Raw genomic sequence first — 17,773 nt, 5'->3', positions numbered from 1 at the left:
GGGGGCAGTAGCTGACTCAGTATGGATCTCTCCCCAGCTCCTCAGGCATCCGGGAGGCTGAGCGTTTCGGAACACCCCCAGGGAGGGCCTCCAGCATCACCCGGGCGGGGAAGGAGGAGAACAGCGGTGGTATCAAGTACAAGGCTGGCCGGGTAAGTCACTGGATGCCTTCACCTGTGAGTCCTGCAGCCCAGGGAAGGTCTTGTTGTCATCTGGGCCCAGGGTGGCCCCTCCCAGCTCCTCTCCTGGCCTGTGGAGGAGGACCGATGGGCCAGGTCACAGATGCAGCCAGGAGGGAGGAAGCAGCCTCCGGTTGACCTGCACGATGCTTAAGCCCCCACCCCCACCCCCCAGTCTTAGAGTAGCATCTCAAAGTGCAGGTCTCACCTGCCCACATCAGAATCACCTGGCCAGTTGCTTAACAGGCAGATTCTGGGACCTACCTGGGTCTCGAAGCCGAGGGCCTCAGGGGTGAGGGGGAACCCTACATGCAAGCCAGCGTGCCTAGGCTCTGAGGACCACTGACTTAGCTTTTGAACTTTGGTGACCTAACCAATAGAGGCAGATTAGCCTCCGGTCTATGAAAGTGCATGCAATTTGCTTCTGTTCACACAGACTCAGACTGACCCAGATTCCTAAATGGAAGTGTGCAGGCACAGATGGGAGAAGTGGATAATCCAAAAATTCTTCCATTCATTCAGCAAACATGTTTCGGATACTGACTGGGTTTGAGGCACCATCCTGAGCATGAATGGGAATAAGCATGAATAAATTCCCACCCTTACTCTGACGGTGCACTCAGTCTAGAACATGCGGTCTCGAATGGGGTGAAAATTGGTTCTTGGGGGAGGGGCAAACCTGTCATGAACAGAAGCACGGTGTATCTGTGGTGTGAAAATTTCATGGTGGGGGTTTCATTAGGGGGAAATATCTTAAAAGGCTCCTTTTTAAGGTGGCAACATTGAACAAAAGGTTGAGGAACACTTGTCTGGAAACAAAAGCAATCGAAGAAATAAAGCGGTACAAAGCGCTATCAGGATTATTCTCATGGAGAGATGTTCAAAATAAGAGATAAATCCTTACTGAGAGCCTAGTGCATATGACCACAATAGCTGCCCTATGCAAGCACCTCACTGTGTGCTTTACAGATCTGATTGCTACTCTTTACAACTCCTCTGGGAGAAAGGAATTGCTGTTCTCACTTGGAACCTGAGAAAATGGAGTCTCAGAGAGGGCAGGTGACTGGTCCAGGGTCACACAGCTGGGAAGTGGCAGAGCACGGATCCAAACCCTGGTTTGCGAGTCTCCACAACACCTGCTCTTTGTGCCACACCAGCAGGTGCTAGAACATTTCTTCCTGACCTGGGAACACAGTCAGACTTCACGCCGTGCTCAAACATTCTCAACTCTCCTCCCGCTAAGGAGGGAGATGTGAGACTTTTGAGGACCATCAGAAAGACTATGTTTTTCCTCCCCCTTAGCAACCAACCAGTTCCTTCAGTTGGGAACACGAAGCTCTCTGCTAAGGTTAGCTCACAAAATCCCCTCAGTGCTCTGGGCAGCAGAGTATGATTACTAATAGGGGCACAGAGAGGTTAGACAAGACGCTTAAGGTCACACAGCAATTAGAACGGGGGACCCCACATTCCCCAGATCCCAAACACTCAATTCCTCTTCTCTTCTCCCTACCCTTCCATCTCATTTCTCTCTTCTCAGCTGCCCCTGGGGAAGATAGGAAGGGGCTTCAGCAGCAAAGACCCCGATTTTCATGACGACTATGGCTCCCTTCAAAATGAAGACTGTGGAGACGATGATCCCCAGGGCAGGCCAGAGCAGTGCCGTCCAGAAGGCTACAATGGCCTCGAGGTCACCAATGTGTAAGGAGTGGACGCCCCACCAGACCCAGCACGGACACACCCGCCGAGGATGAGTAGCCAGATGCTACCACCACTGTACATAGAGACCCCGCGGGCCGAGGATGCTCCCCTGCCCCCGGGCAAAACCCCAGCAGACTACTGCAATTTCAGATGGGGGCTCCAGGGAACAAGGAGGCACGAGCCTGCCTGACTCGAGCTGGTTGTGCACCTTCCTGCTCAGTGGAAGGACCTGTCAGCCCAGCCTCTCTGTCACCTGGGCTCCCCCTCAGAGTGACTGTCAGCCACTGAGCAGTCCAGGCGGTCCCTGGAGCCTTGAACTGAGCTGCCAAGGTGGGAGGAGGCCGGCGGTTCCCCCAAACACCGTCCCAGAAGGAGCAGGCGGGACTCCAACCAGACACATGGTGCTGGGAGCCAGCAAAGCCTGAGGCTGACCAGTGGGCCCTTCTGGCCAGCCCGGTGGAGCTCTTGGCTCCGGCACCCATGCTCCCCATGACTGAGAACTCCGGGTCTGACTTGGGTCACTGAATCTCTCTTGGGAGAATGCACAATGGGACGGTCATTCCCTGCTACCCTAAAAGCTGTGTGTCGCATGGGGCTGGACATTTAGAAAAGCTATTTGCCTTCTCCTCCCATGAGTGGCCGCACTGGGCCGAGGCAGGTGGATGATCCAGGCAGGGGCGGGGCTTAGCAGTGACATTTCCAGGAAATGCAGATTTCCTGTCGTCAGGATAAAGGATATCCTGAGGATAGGAGCGGGGATGATGGACTTAGGTCAGCGACAACCAAGAGTGACAGTGGGTTTGGGATTGGAAGCAGGGAAATACTTGTCATTGTTGACCCAACAGACGTTTGTTGTGATGTCTCGGTCACCTGAAACAGGTGTTGATGTGCCCTCATTGAGGTGAATCTTGCAGAGCAAAGTCATCAAGGTGGTGGAGAGAACCCCCCAGCCCTTTTCCTGACTCTGCCACTGTTCTGCTATGTGGTTTCTTCCCAGTGGCCTCACCTCTCTGTGCCTCAACGTCTTCATCTACACAACTCCTGGTTCCCTCCCAGGGACGCTGTGAGAATTAACACTTGCTAACGTCTATAACACACTTTGTAACCTCTCAGGAGACAGGTGGGAAGGTATGGGGACAGAAGGAAGCATCCGATTTCCCATTTACAACACAGAACTGACATTGAAATAGTCCTCTGCAGCTGTGTTCTGGTTGGGGCCACGTGCAAAAGGAGGACAAGGAATGCCTAATGTTCAGACTCTCTAGAGCCCCCAGTAAGGCTTGACCAAAGAGAGAGAGAAAAAAGTCCATGTACACCGTCCTGGAAAATTGTTCCAGTCGATGTGTTCAGGATTGAGTCTGTTGACCTCGGTGCTGAGTGATGATTTGGGCGGGATGAAATGCATTGGGGTTCTACGGACACTTGGATTATCAGAGAGAATCTTTTGTTGGGACCACAACATTGAAGCCATTCGCCCAAGAGTCAGTGAGAGGTCTGAATTTCCAAGACTTGAACAGGTTTAAGTGTCAGCCTCCGAGAACCGTCAAAGCACATGTTCTTCAACCCAATGAACCGTTTCCCCTCATAGGAAAAGCCTAAACCGAGGCCTGATGAACTTGAGAAGGATTCCTCCCCGACGCTGAAGACCATGGTTTTCTTTCTGACCTTAGGATAAGCACAGATTTTCTTGCCCCTGGAAACCAAGCGCCTGGATGGTGGACAGGTGGATGGCCCCCTTTCGTCTGACTATTTAGCCTCCTAGGGTCACATCTCCAATTCCAGGGCCTGAGGGAGAAGCTCTGGTATCTAACATGACTTTGCTGAGGTTCCAAACCCCAGGATCTTAATGACATGCAGCCACACATGGGGCCTGAAGAGGCAGAGCCCACAGCCTGGAGGAGGGCTCCCCTCTAACCTGATGCCACAGGTCCCTCCCAAGCCAGCATCCAGGCTGGGTGACCTGGGACCCCAGGATCTGCCTCTTGGGAAGCAGCAAACCAGGCGGGAAATTATTCCCACAGGGTGAGGAAGGATGGCACAAGGGGGGGCCACATGCAGCTCTGATTATTTAAAGCCAACATTTGTCAGAAATGAAGCTGGCGCTTCCCCCCCTCATTCATTCCCACTGAGGATAAGATGGGCAAGTGGACAATTTGGGGGGTTACTGACAGGGATGGCATTGCCCCCCAAATTCGCAGCATTAGGCCAGCAGGCCTGGGGCAATGTGGACAATGTCGAAAGCACCTTTCAGTCCAAATGATACCCTAAGGCACATTCTCTCCCACCCGATGCTCCTACCCTTGGCAGCCCCCTGAGTGTTTGGAACTGGCTTTTCAACATGAGGATAGGTTGGTTGATAAATTAACAACCTCCACATAAGAGTCAGATCAGGTGAGCTTTGTCTGCTGAAAAAGATCCCAGATGTCAGCCCTGCTTCAAGGGTGGGCAAGAAGAGCAGGGGTGCAGAGGGACTTAGCGGAGAGATTCTGGTAGCGAGCTGACCAAGGCTGGCGGAGTGGCAGCCTACAGAACAGTGACCTGCCATGTCCTGTCCAAAGGGCCCGAGTTGTAGTCTTGGGCCTTAAAGGGTGATAGGACTTCCAGACCTGGGAAAGCATGAACGTGCTTCCTTGGAGAGGTGTCCTCTGCGCCCGTGGGTGCTAGCCCCTTAAGACGAGGTAGTTGGTGCCAGAGGTTGGAGAGAACCCCAGTAGGCAGAGACACCCCGTATTTCTCCAAGAAGCTGGGGGCCAGAGCCCTCAGAAGGCACCTGCCCAGCAGACTCTCGGCTTTCTGACCCCAGACCCCTCTGAAAGGCCCCTTTGTCATTAGCGGCGGCGCAAAGCTTCTCTCCTAGAAATCTGTCTGTCTGTCACCAGGGCCCCAGGCTATAGGAGGCAGGAAGAAGCCACATGAAAACCTGGAGCAGATGCGGGAGAAGGGAAGGGGCCTCCGCACAACCCAGCCGGCACGGCAGGGGGGCGGGGGGGCCTCAGAACAGTGACCCCACATCTTGAGGTCATCGAGCAGGGCTGCATGTGGCAGAACGGGAAGATCTGGCAGGACGAGACTTCGGTGTCCGCTGTGGGGGCACCTGGAGCCCTCTGTTCCTCCAAGCCTAGCCCGCCCCACTTCCCGTCAAAACCCGTCCGTGCGGGCACCATCTCCTCCAGGCTCTGGTGGGCTCCCGGCAGTGACCCAGCGAGGAACAGAAAGCCTGGGGACACAGCAACTTCCGAAGCCAGCATTATTACCAACAGCTGCCTGGCAAGAAGAATCTCCCAACACAGAGACAGCTTGTGGTTACAAAGGGAACAAGGTTATCCAGGAGCAGAGGTGATGTCCCTGGCCTTTCGGTTGCTAGTCACAGCCCCGTGTCTTCCCTGGAGTAAATTTTAACACTGTAACAATAAATACTACTGCACAGCGCTCTACTGATCAGGTAGCCTGTTCCTCTTATTTAATCTTGCCAACAGCCGCTTTGAGAGAGATTACTGACCCATTTCCTAGATGGGGAAACTGAGGTTGGGGAGGTGGAGGAGCTTACTCAGCTCCATATAGCTAAAAATTCCCAAGGCAGGGACTCAGACTCAGTCATCTGCCTCCCAACCCCAGGCTCATCCGACCCCGCTGTGAGCTTCCTAAGCCCCTGCCATGTCGGTGATCCCACCCCCACCCCCACCCCCACCTCCCAGTGTAGGATCTACCTCACCAGGTAGCATCACTCAAAGTGGAGCTCAGATGCGCCCTGTCCTGCTGGAAAAGTCTGGGGCCTGCCCTCCCGATCCGGGGACCCCGATGCTGGGAGGGAAGCATCTGACAAGTGACCCCTCCCTTAGCATCAGTTGCTTGCCCGTGTCACTCCTCTCGGGGTACTCATTTTCAGACGGCCAGAACAGATCTCCAGTGATTGTGTCAGGCTGCCGTGATGAAACATCACGGACTGGGGGCTTACACAGCAGACATTTGTTTTTCCCAGTTCTGAAGGCTGCGCGTCCGAGATCCAGGTACCAGCTGATGCCGTTCTTGGTGAGGGCTCTTCCTGGTTCGCAGAAGCTCACCCGTGGCTGGGGAATTGATTGCAGACAGTGGTAATATGGCGGGGTGGGGGGGGGCTCCCAGAGGACATTTGAACTGAGACCTAAGTTCTGAGGAGCCAGCCCTGCCAAGACCCTGGGGGAAGAACATTCCAGGCCATCAGAACTAAGCTAGATGCTGAGGATATAGTGGGGAATGAAGTCCTGCCCAGCCTCTGCCCTTGCAGACCTTCCAGTCTGGCGGGGGGGGGGGGGGGGGGGGGCGGGCGGAGAGACACAAACCAACTACTTGAGCAAGGTGAGAGTGTAACCATGACTAGTCTTGAGAGCAGAGGTAGCTCGTAGTTGGCAGGGCTTATCACATGGGCATTTAATGTAGTCAAGAGGAGGTGAGGCCTGGATAGAGGAGAGTTCAGCAGGTGAAGAGGAAAGGGGAAAGGATTCTAGATAGCCAGGACACCACGTGCAAAGCTCCTGTGGTAGGAGGGCCAAGAGTAAATTAGGCTGAAAAAGGGCCCACATGGCTGGGAGAAAGAAGTGAAGGGCTCATCTCCTGAGAGTGCTGGAGGGACCCGCTGGGCTCCTGCCCATCTGTGTCACCCTGATTGCAAGCAGTGCTGCCTAACTGGACATGAAGTCTCCGCCTTTTGCAGATGGGTCCCTCTTTCCGTTTGCTCTAGCTTGTGGCTAAATTGGGCTCCTCGGGTCACAGAATGACACAATGGGCCCACGAGGTGGCACCAGGGCCTGTCAGGGCAGAGCTGACTTGAGGCCAACAGAGGTGTCAGGTGCCTCTTTCATGACCCCAAGTAGAAATCTGAATGTCTATTTGAAGCCGTGCTGGCCAAAAGAGGACCTGGTAGTTCTAGCAGAGTCTCGGGGTGGAATCTCGTTGGCTCAGTGGGATGGGGTCTCCAGCCTACCAGGGGTGGGGGCAGCCCACCGGGTCCGATGTCCCGAGGGATGAGTGTCCATGGCTCTTAGGGGACTCTGGCAGGGGGGTGCTTTAATGTGGCCCAAAGGCTTCCTCCTTCCCTGATAGAGGTCTCCTCTCCCTCGCAGTGGGGCAAGAACGGATCCCAGGGGAGAGGACCCCCTGATATTCACAGAGGGAAAGAAACTTGAGTCCCAGTACCCAGCAGCTCACAGAAGCACCAGTGACAGAGTCAGGGATTCAAGGTCGGACCCAGAGGTCAGACCTAATAACAGACAGCCTTGACCAGACATGTGCCCTGTCCTTTGCCGCAGGGTTTCTCAACCTGGGCACCATTGACGTTCAGGACATACTTTGTCAGGGGGCCTGCCCTGTGCATTGCAAGATGTTCAGCAGCATCCCTGGTCCCTACTCAGTAGATGCTGGTATCACCCCCACCATCCAGTCATGACAACTCCCACACTTTTCCCGACATCACCAAATGTCCCCTGGGGAGACAGAATCACACCCGCCCCCGCCCCGTTGAGAATCACAACTGGATGTGTTTTTGCCCTTGAATCCCCCCCAGCAACCCCTTCAAGTAGGCATGGCTTTTCTCATCTGACAGATGGGGAAACTGAGGCATGGGGCGGTTACATAGATTCCCAGGGTCCTGGACAAGTGAGTGGGAGCGGGGAGCAGACTGGCTCTTGGCAGAGTCTGGGCTCAAAACCAATGGCCTGAGGCTGGCCAGCCACACCCAGCTGTTTTTTTTGTTTTTTTGCTTTTTTGTTTTTAAAGATTTATTTGACAGAGAGAGACCCAGAGAGAGAGGGAACATAAGCAGGAGGAGTGGGAGAGGGAGAAGCAGGCTTCCAGCGGAGCAGGGAGCCCGACACAGGGCTCGATCCCAGGACTCCGGGATCCTGACCTGAGCTGAAGGCAGACGCTTAACGGACTGAGCCACCCAGGCGCCCCCACACCCAGCTGTTTACAATAAAAAATTCCTAACGCCAAATGTTCCCAGGGCAGAAAAGCCTTCGTCTATACTAAGTACGACATTGTTGGAAGCTGGATCCACTCCCTCTGCCTGGCAGAAAATTGCTCTGTAAATTACAGCGTTGAAGGCAGCCCCTCGAGCTCCTGACTTAAAACAAGGTAATAATTTAGGGACTAGAACAGTCTGGTTGAGTGAGTTCCTATAATAGCTAATCTCACACCACACCCATCATGCCCATTTTATTAAAACACAAACAAAAAAAAAAGGAAACAAGCATAGGTTTGGGACAGTCGCACAAGAGCTCATAGAAAATTCGTGACGGCAGCTGAGGTGCAGCCCGCCTTCCTCTTCCAACCCCGCTGGGAGTCGCAGAACGGGCCCGGGACTCTGTCCCTGCAGGCTTGGCCACAGACCCAGGCTGTGTGGTCTGAGGCCGATTCCTTTCCAGGTCTGGGCCTCCCTATCTCTACTGAGCATGCTTTCCCCTCCTCAGTCAGCCTTGGAGGATTGCTCCACCTTCTTGGGGGTGGGGCTGATGGGGGGGATTGCTCCACCTTCTTGGGGGTGGGGCTGATGGGGGGACTCCCCTTGCCCTGCCCGCCTCCACCACCTCCACCCCCACCCCCACTCCCACTCCGGCCTTCAGGGAGGTCACAGGATCCTGGCTGGACCTATTCCAGCCCTGCAGGCCCCAAGGCCGTGCAAATGGCCCCAGGAGCAGGCGCTGAGATCTGAGAGGGGAAAACCAGAATGCTTTGACCCAGCTGGTTCCAAACAGGGACTGCAAGCTTAGCTCTCACTTTCCTTTTGGATCGTGAGCCGTAAGATGTGCCCCAGAATTTCAGGCTGCCGTGTCCCTGCCCCAAGAGATCGGGACCAACCCAGGGCCAGAGTACAAGACGGTTGAAGGCAGCAAGGGAGGATCATATATTCTCTGGATCAACCTGTCGCTGCCAGATCCACCCCTGCTTCCTAAGACCCTAACCCCCCGCCCCACTCAGCCCTCTTTGCTTCCCTGTATGAGTTTGCTAGCGCAGCCGTAGCAAAGTGGCTTAAATATTGAAATTTAATGTCTCACAGATCTAGAGGCTAGAAATCCAAGATCAAGGAGCCAGCAGGGTTGGTTTCTTCTGAGGCCCCTTTCCGTGGCGTGTAGACGGCTATCTTCTCCCCGGGTCCTCACATGGTCTTCCCTCGGCCCCTGTGTCCCCTCTCCCTCTTCTTATAAAGACACCAGTCATACTGGATTAGGACCCACCCTAATGGCTTCATTTCAACTTAATCACCTCTTTAAAGATTCTGTGTCCAAGCACAGTCCATTCTGAGGGTGAGGCTTGCAACATGTACATTTTGGGGGGACACAATTCAGCCCATAACACTCTCCCCCATGCGCCCCGCCCCCAGCCTACTTAAGTCAACATGAATTGGGTTTCAGTCTCCTGACCTTTGAGCCTCCGTTAAGCTACACGCTATCCACCGGGCTTGACCCCAAAGTGCCCCGTCCCTTCTCCTAATCTCTATATATGCCACCTACACGTGCACACGCACACACACACGTGTGCGTGCACACGCATGTACACATACACACGTGCGTGCACACGCGCATGTGCACAGCCTCCCCACACACGTCAAACACTCTATCTGCACTACACAGAACAACATGGAAGGAGGAAATGATTTTAAAATCTTTTTTTTTTTTAACTGACCTAATCTTCCTAGCTAGAGCCGCGCCCTCCCTTGAGACTGTGACATTGCGTTTTTGGGGACGACGCTGCCCTATGTCTCCTCACTACCACACCACCGTCTGGACCCCCCAAGGGATGTCACCCCTCTTTTGGTTTCCTGATGGCGTTTCAATGCCACTCCGGCTCTAGCTCACCATAGCAGTCAGTCTGGAGCCAAGAGGATGGAGCCAACGTCATCCCGACAACACTGAGCCCAGAGCACCCAGAGCACCCAGAGCAGGGCTCTGTGGGGGGCCCCACGGAGGCAGCCGGCACACAGCACCGTCCATGGGAGAGCCGGGGACCAGTCTCTGGCCTCAAGTGATGGACAAAAAGAAACACATAACATGGAAGCTGGTGTGAGGGGAAAAAGAAACACACAAGGCAAGGGGAGAAGACAGCCGGAGATGCTTGGAGGTGGGCAAGGTGCCGAAAAGGCAGTTCTTTTGCTCCTTCCCTCTCTGGAACCACCCATGGCTCTGGTTTCGTGGCCTCTAAACTCCGTGAACTCCAGCGTCAGAGTCATCGGCAGCCTGGGACTGGCTTGTTAAAGATGCCAACCCCTTTTACAGAGTCACCCAGAGTGTGGGGGGTGTGGGGTGCAGTCTGCATTCATGGGAAAAAGCAACCTGCAGCATCACCAAGATCGATCTTCAGACCCATGCAGAATGTTCCTCTGAGGCTGGATTCCCCAAGACCACCCTGACTATTTCTGCCAAATCCACAGACCTGCCCCATAAATACAGACCTGGTGTCTCAGTCCAGCTGGCTGTGTAACAAAGTGCCCCAGGCAGGAGGGCTTACAAACAACGGAAATTCACTTCCCACAGTTCTAGAGTCTGGAAGACCAAGATCGGGAGCCAGCAGGATGGGGTCTGGGGAGGACCCTCTTCTGGGCTGCCCCCTTCTCATTGTGTCCATCATCCTGGTTGGCAGGAGGGGCGAAGGAGCTCTCCGGGGTCTCTCTTATAAGGGCACTCATCCCATCCATGACAGCTCACCCTCATGACCTTTTATCTCCACTTTACAGACACAGGAAGAAGTTTAGACATTGGCCTACGGTTACACAGTTGGGAGTAGTAACAGTAGGACTCGAACCCAGATATCAACCACTATTTTATAACCTCCCCTGACCTAGGTATTATGCTTCTAGTAATATGACCAAATATAGCATCAGCTTTAAAAAAAAAAAAAAATCCATATCCCACAGTTCTCATTTAACTTGTGGCCAGCTGAGTCAGTGGTGTTGAAGTCAAGTTGCCCTTGGGAGTTACTAGGGGAGTTGTGTTAAGAATTTGGATTCCCAAATCCTATCCCAAACCTAGTAGTTTAGAGGTAAAGCCTGGAGATCTATATTCTAAAGCTAAACTGCAGATTTTCAAGACTCAGAGTTTCTGATGCAGTAAGTGTGACATAGGGCTTGAACATTCATAGTTTTTGAAACCTCCTTGGGTGAATCTATGGCACATCCAGCAGTTGGGATCAATGGCCCCAGGAAAACCAAGTCCAGCATAGATGGGTCTGGAGCCATTTTAGCTCCCAGTCCCACCACCCACCACTAGATGGCGCGAACCTACGTCCCTTGCCAGCCCAACCCAGCTCTACCCAGGAAGGAGCAAACCAACCCAGACCACCCCGCGACCCCCACGCAACAGGCACAGCTTCCTGTAGGCAGGTGGCCCCTCCTTGTCTCTGCCCCTCCCTGCAGCCCAAAGAGGGTGGCTCTTGATGGGGGAAATGTCTTTTGTTTTTGTTTCCCCAACATGAGGCAAAAACACATCTTCAGTGGGACAGGTAAAATTTGGAAGCTGGGCTCAGGACAAATCGGAATACCTGTTGACCCACCCAGATTCCCTCCCAGACAGGATACCCAGATCCTGAGCGGGCACAGTGCTGGAGGTGCGCTGAGGGCTGGGGCCGATGCTAACCCAGGCTCCAACAGTTTCCCTCCCTCCGAGGGACCCCAGGTGGGTGGACCCGAGAGCAGGACATTTGCTGGGAGGTAGCTGGGAGCAGCATGGTACTTTTTCCCGTTGTTCCCAGGCAGAGAAGGCTATAAACCAGCCCCACGGGACCATATCTGACTCTCCAAGAGAGTCAGATACACAGATCAGGGCATAACTTCACCTTGTCCAGCCACCCGCCTCGTCCTCACGTTCCTAGACAACACATGAGCCTTCCTCCTGGTCCCTGGGCATGCCGAAGAGGGCCTCTCACCTCCAGTGCTAGGTCACCACAGGGACGATCAGGCAGCCGGGTGTGGGGGAGGGGCGACCCTCGGCTCAAATGAAGACAAATGCGTGGAAGGACTCTGAGGTGAGCCGATCAGTGGGCCCCCGGAAACACCCACGCCCCTCATCCCCGGAACCTGGGGCCATGTTAGGTTACGTGATCAAAGGCGGATTAGGATCACTGTTGGGATCAAGGCTGCTACTAGGGTGATTTTAAAATAGGGAGGTGATCCTATTCTAGGATTGCCTGGGTGGGCCCTGTGTAATCCCAAGGAGTCTCAGAAGTGGGCGAGGCGGACAGAAGAGGAGAGTGCAGGGAGATGTGATCGTGAGGCCGGGTCCGAGAGATGCTACTGGGCTAGCTTTGCAGACTCTGGAGGCAGGGGTCGCAAGCCCCAGAGCTCCGGAGCCTCTAGGAGCTGGAAGAGACAAAGCAACGGATTCTCCCCTGGAGCCTCGAGGAAGGAATGCAGCTCTGCCCACGCCGGGATTTTTAGCCCAGGGAGGCCTGTGTGGGACTTCTGTCTGCAGAACTGAAAAATGGTCCATCGTGTTGTGTGGGGCATCACGTTGGTGGGGTTTGTTGAGCAGCCCTGGGAAATGACGGAGCAAGGCCGTGTAGCCGGCTCATCCCACTTAACCCTCTGCTCAGCCCCGGGGGGAGCGGGGCGAGGGAAGTAGCCTCTGTTTTACAGAAGAGGTTCAGTGAGGTTGATTAATGTGTGGTCTCGCATTGTGGGGTAAGAGGAAAACTTGGCGTCAAACTCCGCTCTGCCAGACCCCAAAGCCGAGATCTTTCTGACGCCCCAGTGGCAGAGCCATGTGCCCCAAGCGTGGCTCCCATCAGCCTCATCTCCTGGTGTTTGCGCTCTGGTGAAACCCCCTCCCCTCCAATGTGACTTGCTTCTAAGACTAGAATCCAGCAAAAAGGGTGGGATGTCACTCCTAACGTCAGGTTACAACGAGATCCTCAATTCGGCCGAAGTGAGTACGGGACGTACTTCTAGATGCAACGCTCACTCATATCAGGCTTCCCTCCCCGCTAGGTCAGCCTCTGGGGAGATTCAGCGCCCAGAGACCTGCCTTCAGGGTTGGCCCCACCACTTCCTACCTGCGTGACCTTGCCTAGACAATACCCCAACCTCAGTCACCTTGTCTAGAAAAGGGGCACGAGATTAGGTGTGACTTTCTCTGGGCTGTTGGGGGGATTGGATGAGACCCAGGCGAGGGAGTATCCTGAGGGGCAGAGCCCTTCCAATACCACTCTTGTCATGTAATAGTCACGGCTGGGCTCGTCATGCCCCCCGTCACGCACCACACCTCGGAAGGGAAAGTGGTTCTAGCTGGGAGGGGGCAGGTAGAGGCGGGGAAATAGTATGGGGGTCTGTCTGGAATAGAAGTAAATCACGCTGTGAAGTTCACATATTCACTCATCGCCTGCTTATCAAGTGTCAGCGATGAGGAAACCAATGGGACATGGTCCCTCCCCTTGAGGGGCTTACCTTCTACTGAAAGAAGACATGTGAGCAAACAAATTCCCTGAAGAGTAACAGGAGCTCTCGTGGGGAACCCGAGGCACAGAAAAGGCCACAAAAGGGGTGCCCCAGCCCCCCCACTCCACCCCCACAGTTCTGTGCCTTTGCCCAGAGGTGTCTACTCTTCAGAGGCCCATCCCAACATCTTCGTGGCTCCTCTTAAGAAGTGAGGCCCTGGTCATTAATGTCTATACCACACAGGACATGAGGCTGCTGAGCTGTTCAGCACAGCCCTGAGTGGGCAGCAGTGACCTGTGCCCGATCGCCCCCTCAGGGTTCAGCTAAGGGGTACAGTTGGGCCATGGGCTGCAAGCTCAATTATGTACATCAACCACGGGGAATTGTCATTATCGGGACTGCCCCTCCCCCCTGCCACCTGACAAATGTGTTTTATCACACACCACCCATTTGCTGTGCTAATATTATTCTGGTTCAGGAAATAATCAGACCTGGAAGACAGAAATATGCCCCAAACATACAGATTAAGAGGGAGATGTAAATATTAGTTTTCCCATCCATAATCTTAGATAAGTAATATAGGTGAAAAGTTATTCATATAGTTATTCATATAGTTTTACAATTATTCATAGGCGTTGAACAAATACTTGTGGGCTAGCCTGGAAAACCACCTAGGCTTTAATAACATTGCTGCTATAAGAAACCAGATTTGATTCCCAGTTCGGGCACCTGTCAAGACACCTTTGGAATGTAAGCAGCTGGCTGGGTACGGACTGGCCAGCTCCCATAAAGCTTTCTTGACTATTTCAATCAGGAGCATTCAGGGTGCAGTCGTCACTGGTAATGCCATTGGGTAAATAAGGAAAGAATACTTTTTTCTCCCCCAGGCGGCCATCCCGTTAAGTCAGTGCGAGGGGCAAGATCTAATTTAAAACCTTCTGGGGGAAGAAAGATACCACGAATTTCACAGGAAAATGAGACTATCAAAAACTTAAACCAGAGTCCTTCTAAAGGCGCTAGGGCAATTTTAAAGATTCATAGATTCATAAAAGAGACTTTGGATCAAGTCCCCGCTGCCAAGTGGTGAAAGGGTCCTGGGAGATTTGTCCCCTCAGCCTTCAGGAGACCAGCAGGTGCACCCAGACCAGCCACCTCTAGCTAGGAGCAGCCTTATGTGTTGACCTCAGGGTACCAAGCCGTGATGGAAAGCAGGGCCCTGGTTCAGGGGTCCTCGAGCATAGGAAACACCTGGATGGATGTTTAAAATACAGATGCTCCCTAGACACACTGAGCTAACTAAGGGGTTCTTAGTCCTGGAGGTGAGGCACGGTAGAAACACCTGGAGTGTCCTCTCCACCCTAATGTTAGGGTCCCACCCCCGGAGATTACTATTCAATTGGTCTGTGGTGGGGCTCATAGTTATTCTTTAAAAGGTGTTCCTAACAGGCAGCCAAGATTGAACACCACTGATTTTTTCATCCAACTTCCCACCCAATATAAGAGTTTCCCAAGACAACCTGACAGATGTATCTAGCTTAAGTTCCCAGACATCCCCACCCCCCTTCTTGCTGCTGAGACCAGAGCAAGCCCTATGTAAATGTTGGCTGCCATTTTACTACCATCATTTGTATTTGGCCATTGCTGCAAGTTCAGCTTACCTGTCCCCGAATCCCAGGGGCCAGGCCCCCTCTGGTTTGGGTAGAGCATGGGAGCTAGGCTAAGCCAATCAGAGTCATGTTTCATTCCCCTACCTGCCCCCCACCAGGTAACCTACTTCTCGGTTGGGAAATTTAAGGTGTGAGAACTAACAAGGTCATGTGTATAAAGATTTTAGCACAGTACCTGGTAAGCCCTAAATAAAGATGGTAACTGATGCCCCTTAAAAACAACGGTTAACTGTCTGTTTTCCCAATAGCTTCCTCTATGCTAGGCCTTAGCGTAAGTACTTCAATAACACTAACCCATTTAATCTTTATAATGACCTCAGGCGATCGGTAACATTATCCCGCTTTTCAGGAGAGAAACCCCCAAAACCTGCTGTGTGAGATTGAATTATTAGCCATTATTCTGGAATGAGCCTCCCCGTCAGGACTGACTGTTGTCTATTCATTCAACGAACATTTAACGGAGCACTGCTAGATGCCAGGCACTGTTTTAGGCACAGGGGATATTGCACTGAGCCAGACAGTCCCCGGGGTCCTGGAGTTTACATTTTAGTGGACAGGACCCCAATAAAGAAGGGAATCAGTAGCAGAAACCAGCTCCTCCGGGCTTTTACAAAAGGGAATTTACTGGAAGTGGCCCTCAGGGCGTCACTCAAAGGATGGACTTGCTCAGAGTCAGATCCAGAGGAGAAGCATCTGATTGGCCAGGCCTGGGCCACGTGCCCACCACCGTGGCTGCGGGAGGGCAGAGCTCCCAATTACCTTCCTCTCTACCAGACCTTGTCCAGAGGAGATGAGTAATTCCCCCAAAAGGACATCAGATGGGTGGGGAGAAAGGAGAGATGGATGCTAGGCAGGCAGAAAACAAGCATCTGTGACCCCAGCCCTCGACTATTTAAAGACACAGCCTTCCACCTGGACCCGGTCTCTCCTCTGAGCTGAAACCATGTTCCCCACTTGGGACTTGGTTTCCATCAACCTAATCCTAGGTCTGTATGACTCTAGCGCTGAAAGCTACAGTAACCCCGCCGTACGGGGAACCAAGCCTCTGTCGTGTGTAGGAGAAGCGGGTTGTATACCTCAGGGTCCAACCAGAGAAATAGAACCAACCGGAGACATATGTGGAAATTTATTGCAAGGAGTTTGGCGGGCTGACAAGTCAAGCCTGAGCTCAGTAGGGTGGGCCATGGGGAAAGGCGGGCCATGGGGAAGGGCGGGCTAACACTCTGGGGCAGGGGGCAAGGCAGCGTCCCTAAAATCCACAGGTAGGATTTATCCTTCATCATGGAAACCTCAGCTCTGCTCTTAGGGACTTTCAACTGATTAGATCAGCCCTACCCAGATTATCTAGGATAACCTACTTTACTTAAAGTCAATCATTCCGGACTTTGATCACATCTATACAATACTTTGGCAGCAACACCTAGATTAACATTTGACGGTGTAACTGAGGGCAGAACCTGGCCAGGTTGACGCATAAAAGTGTCCATCACACAGAGGTGACCTCACTAAGCCTCCGAGAACATGGAGCATGTTTAGACAGAATAAAGGAAAATTTAATGCCCAGTTCAGTTCAAATTTCAGACAAACAATAATTTTTTAGTATACATATGGAAGAGAGCACAAGGAAGGAAGGGTGGGAGGGAGGCAAAAAATATCCTTTAAAAGCCCTCCTACATATAAAGATTGAACTCTTTATAGCAACCCCAGGAAGAAATGGGGCACACAAGGACCCTTGGCCCCTCTCATTCACTAAACGGCCATGCATTTGGAGAATATTTATTGAGCACCTATTATGTGCTAGATAAAAAAGCTATAGCTAACATTCCCATAGTGAGTGTGTGTGCCAGGTTCTGCTGCGTTTTTCCTTATTAATTCATTTAAAACGCACAAATCAATGGGGTAGGTATAATTCCTATTTTATAATGAGGCAACAAGGCAAAAAGATTAAGAAATCGTCCACAGTCCTAGAGCAGGTAAATGGTAGACCTGGGACTTGAACCCAGGCAGATCGGTTTCAGAGCTCATGATCCTTGATTCCCTGTGTTTTAAGTCAGGGTTCAAAGCAGCGGAACCAGTAGGCGATTTTATATGTATCTAAAGGGAGGGAGGGAGGGAAGGAAGGATGGAAGGAGGGAGGGAGGGAGGGAGGGAGGCAGGGAGGGAGGAAGGAAGGAAGGAAGGAAGGAGGGAGGGAGGGAGGAATTACCCTTTAAAAGTCTTCATGTATGATAAATATGTATATATGTACATATGGCACGGAAAGCACATTCTGTCACCTCCCCGTCACCTCACTATCGGTCACATAAGGCCAGCCCTATTCGGTGTGGGAAGGGATGCCCAAGGTGTGAATACCAGGAGGTGGGGCTCACCCACGCCATCTCAGAGGCTCTGTCCCTCTACGTTTCGAGCTTTGTACTTGGGGAATTGACAGTCAACAAGACCAACTCATTCCCTGCCCTTCTGGTGCCTTACAGCACGAGAGATGAAACAATCAATAAGTAAACAAATAAATAAATCATTACAAACTGCAGTGTTATGAAGAAGGCAGAGAGCAGCCGGGGTGACTCATTTCCAGCAGGGAGGGCAGGGAAGGCCTCTCCGAGGAGGGTGACATTTGAGCTATGACCTGAAAGATGAGGGAGAGGTGCCAGTCGGAGCAGGTCTGAACAGCAAGTGCAAAGGCCTGGAGGTGGAAAAGGCTCAGGGCCCCAAGGAGAAAGGTCAGCGGGGCTGGAGCGTATTCAAGGAGCGTAGCCTTACATGAGGTTTGATCATGCAGGTGTTTGTAAGTCAGCTGAGTGGTTAGAGCTTTGTCAAACACCTCCCAGAGA

General features: G+C 52.8%; 1 protein-coding gene across 1 annotated transcript in view; it reads left to right on the top strand.

Moving 5' to 3' along the window:
- The window catches only part of KAZN (kazrin, periplakin interacting protein), a 1,069,448-nt gene extending 1,067,247 nt beyond the window's left edge, over positions 1-2,201 (top strand). The window contains exons 16-17 of the mRNA XM_028108174.2: positions 38-152; positions 1,717-2,201. Coding sequence (XP_027963975.2) covers positions 38-152; positions 1,717-1,881 — 280 coding nt within the window. The 3' untranslated portion in view covers positions 1,882-2,201. The remainder of the gene's footprint in view (positions 1-37; positions 153-1,716) is intronic.
- The last annotated feature ends 15,572 nt before the right edge of the window (positions 2,202-17,773 follow it).

Source organism: Eumetopias jubatus, unplaced genomic scaffold, assembly GCF_037043125.1.
Source record: "Eumetopias jubatus isolate StellerSeaLion01/CBP00866 unplaced genomic scaffold, mEumJub1_p1.0 scaffold_4, whole genome shotgun sequence".
NCBI classification, from domain to species: Eukaryota; Metazoa; Chordata; class Mammalia; order Carnivora; family Otariidae; genus Eumetopias; species Eumetopias jubatus.
The sequence above is the reverse complement of the archived record's forward strand: the minus strand, read 5'-3'. Positions and strand labels throughout refer to the sequence as shown.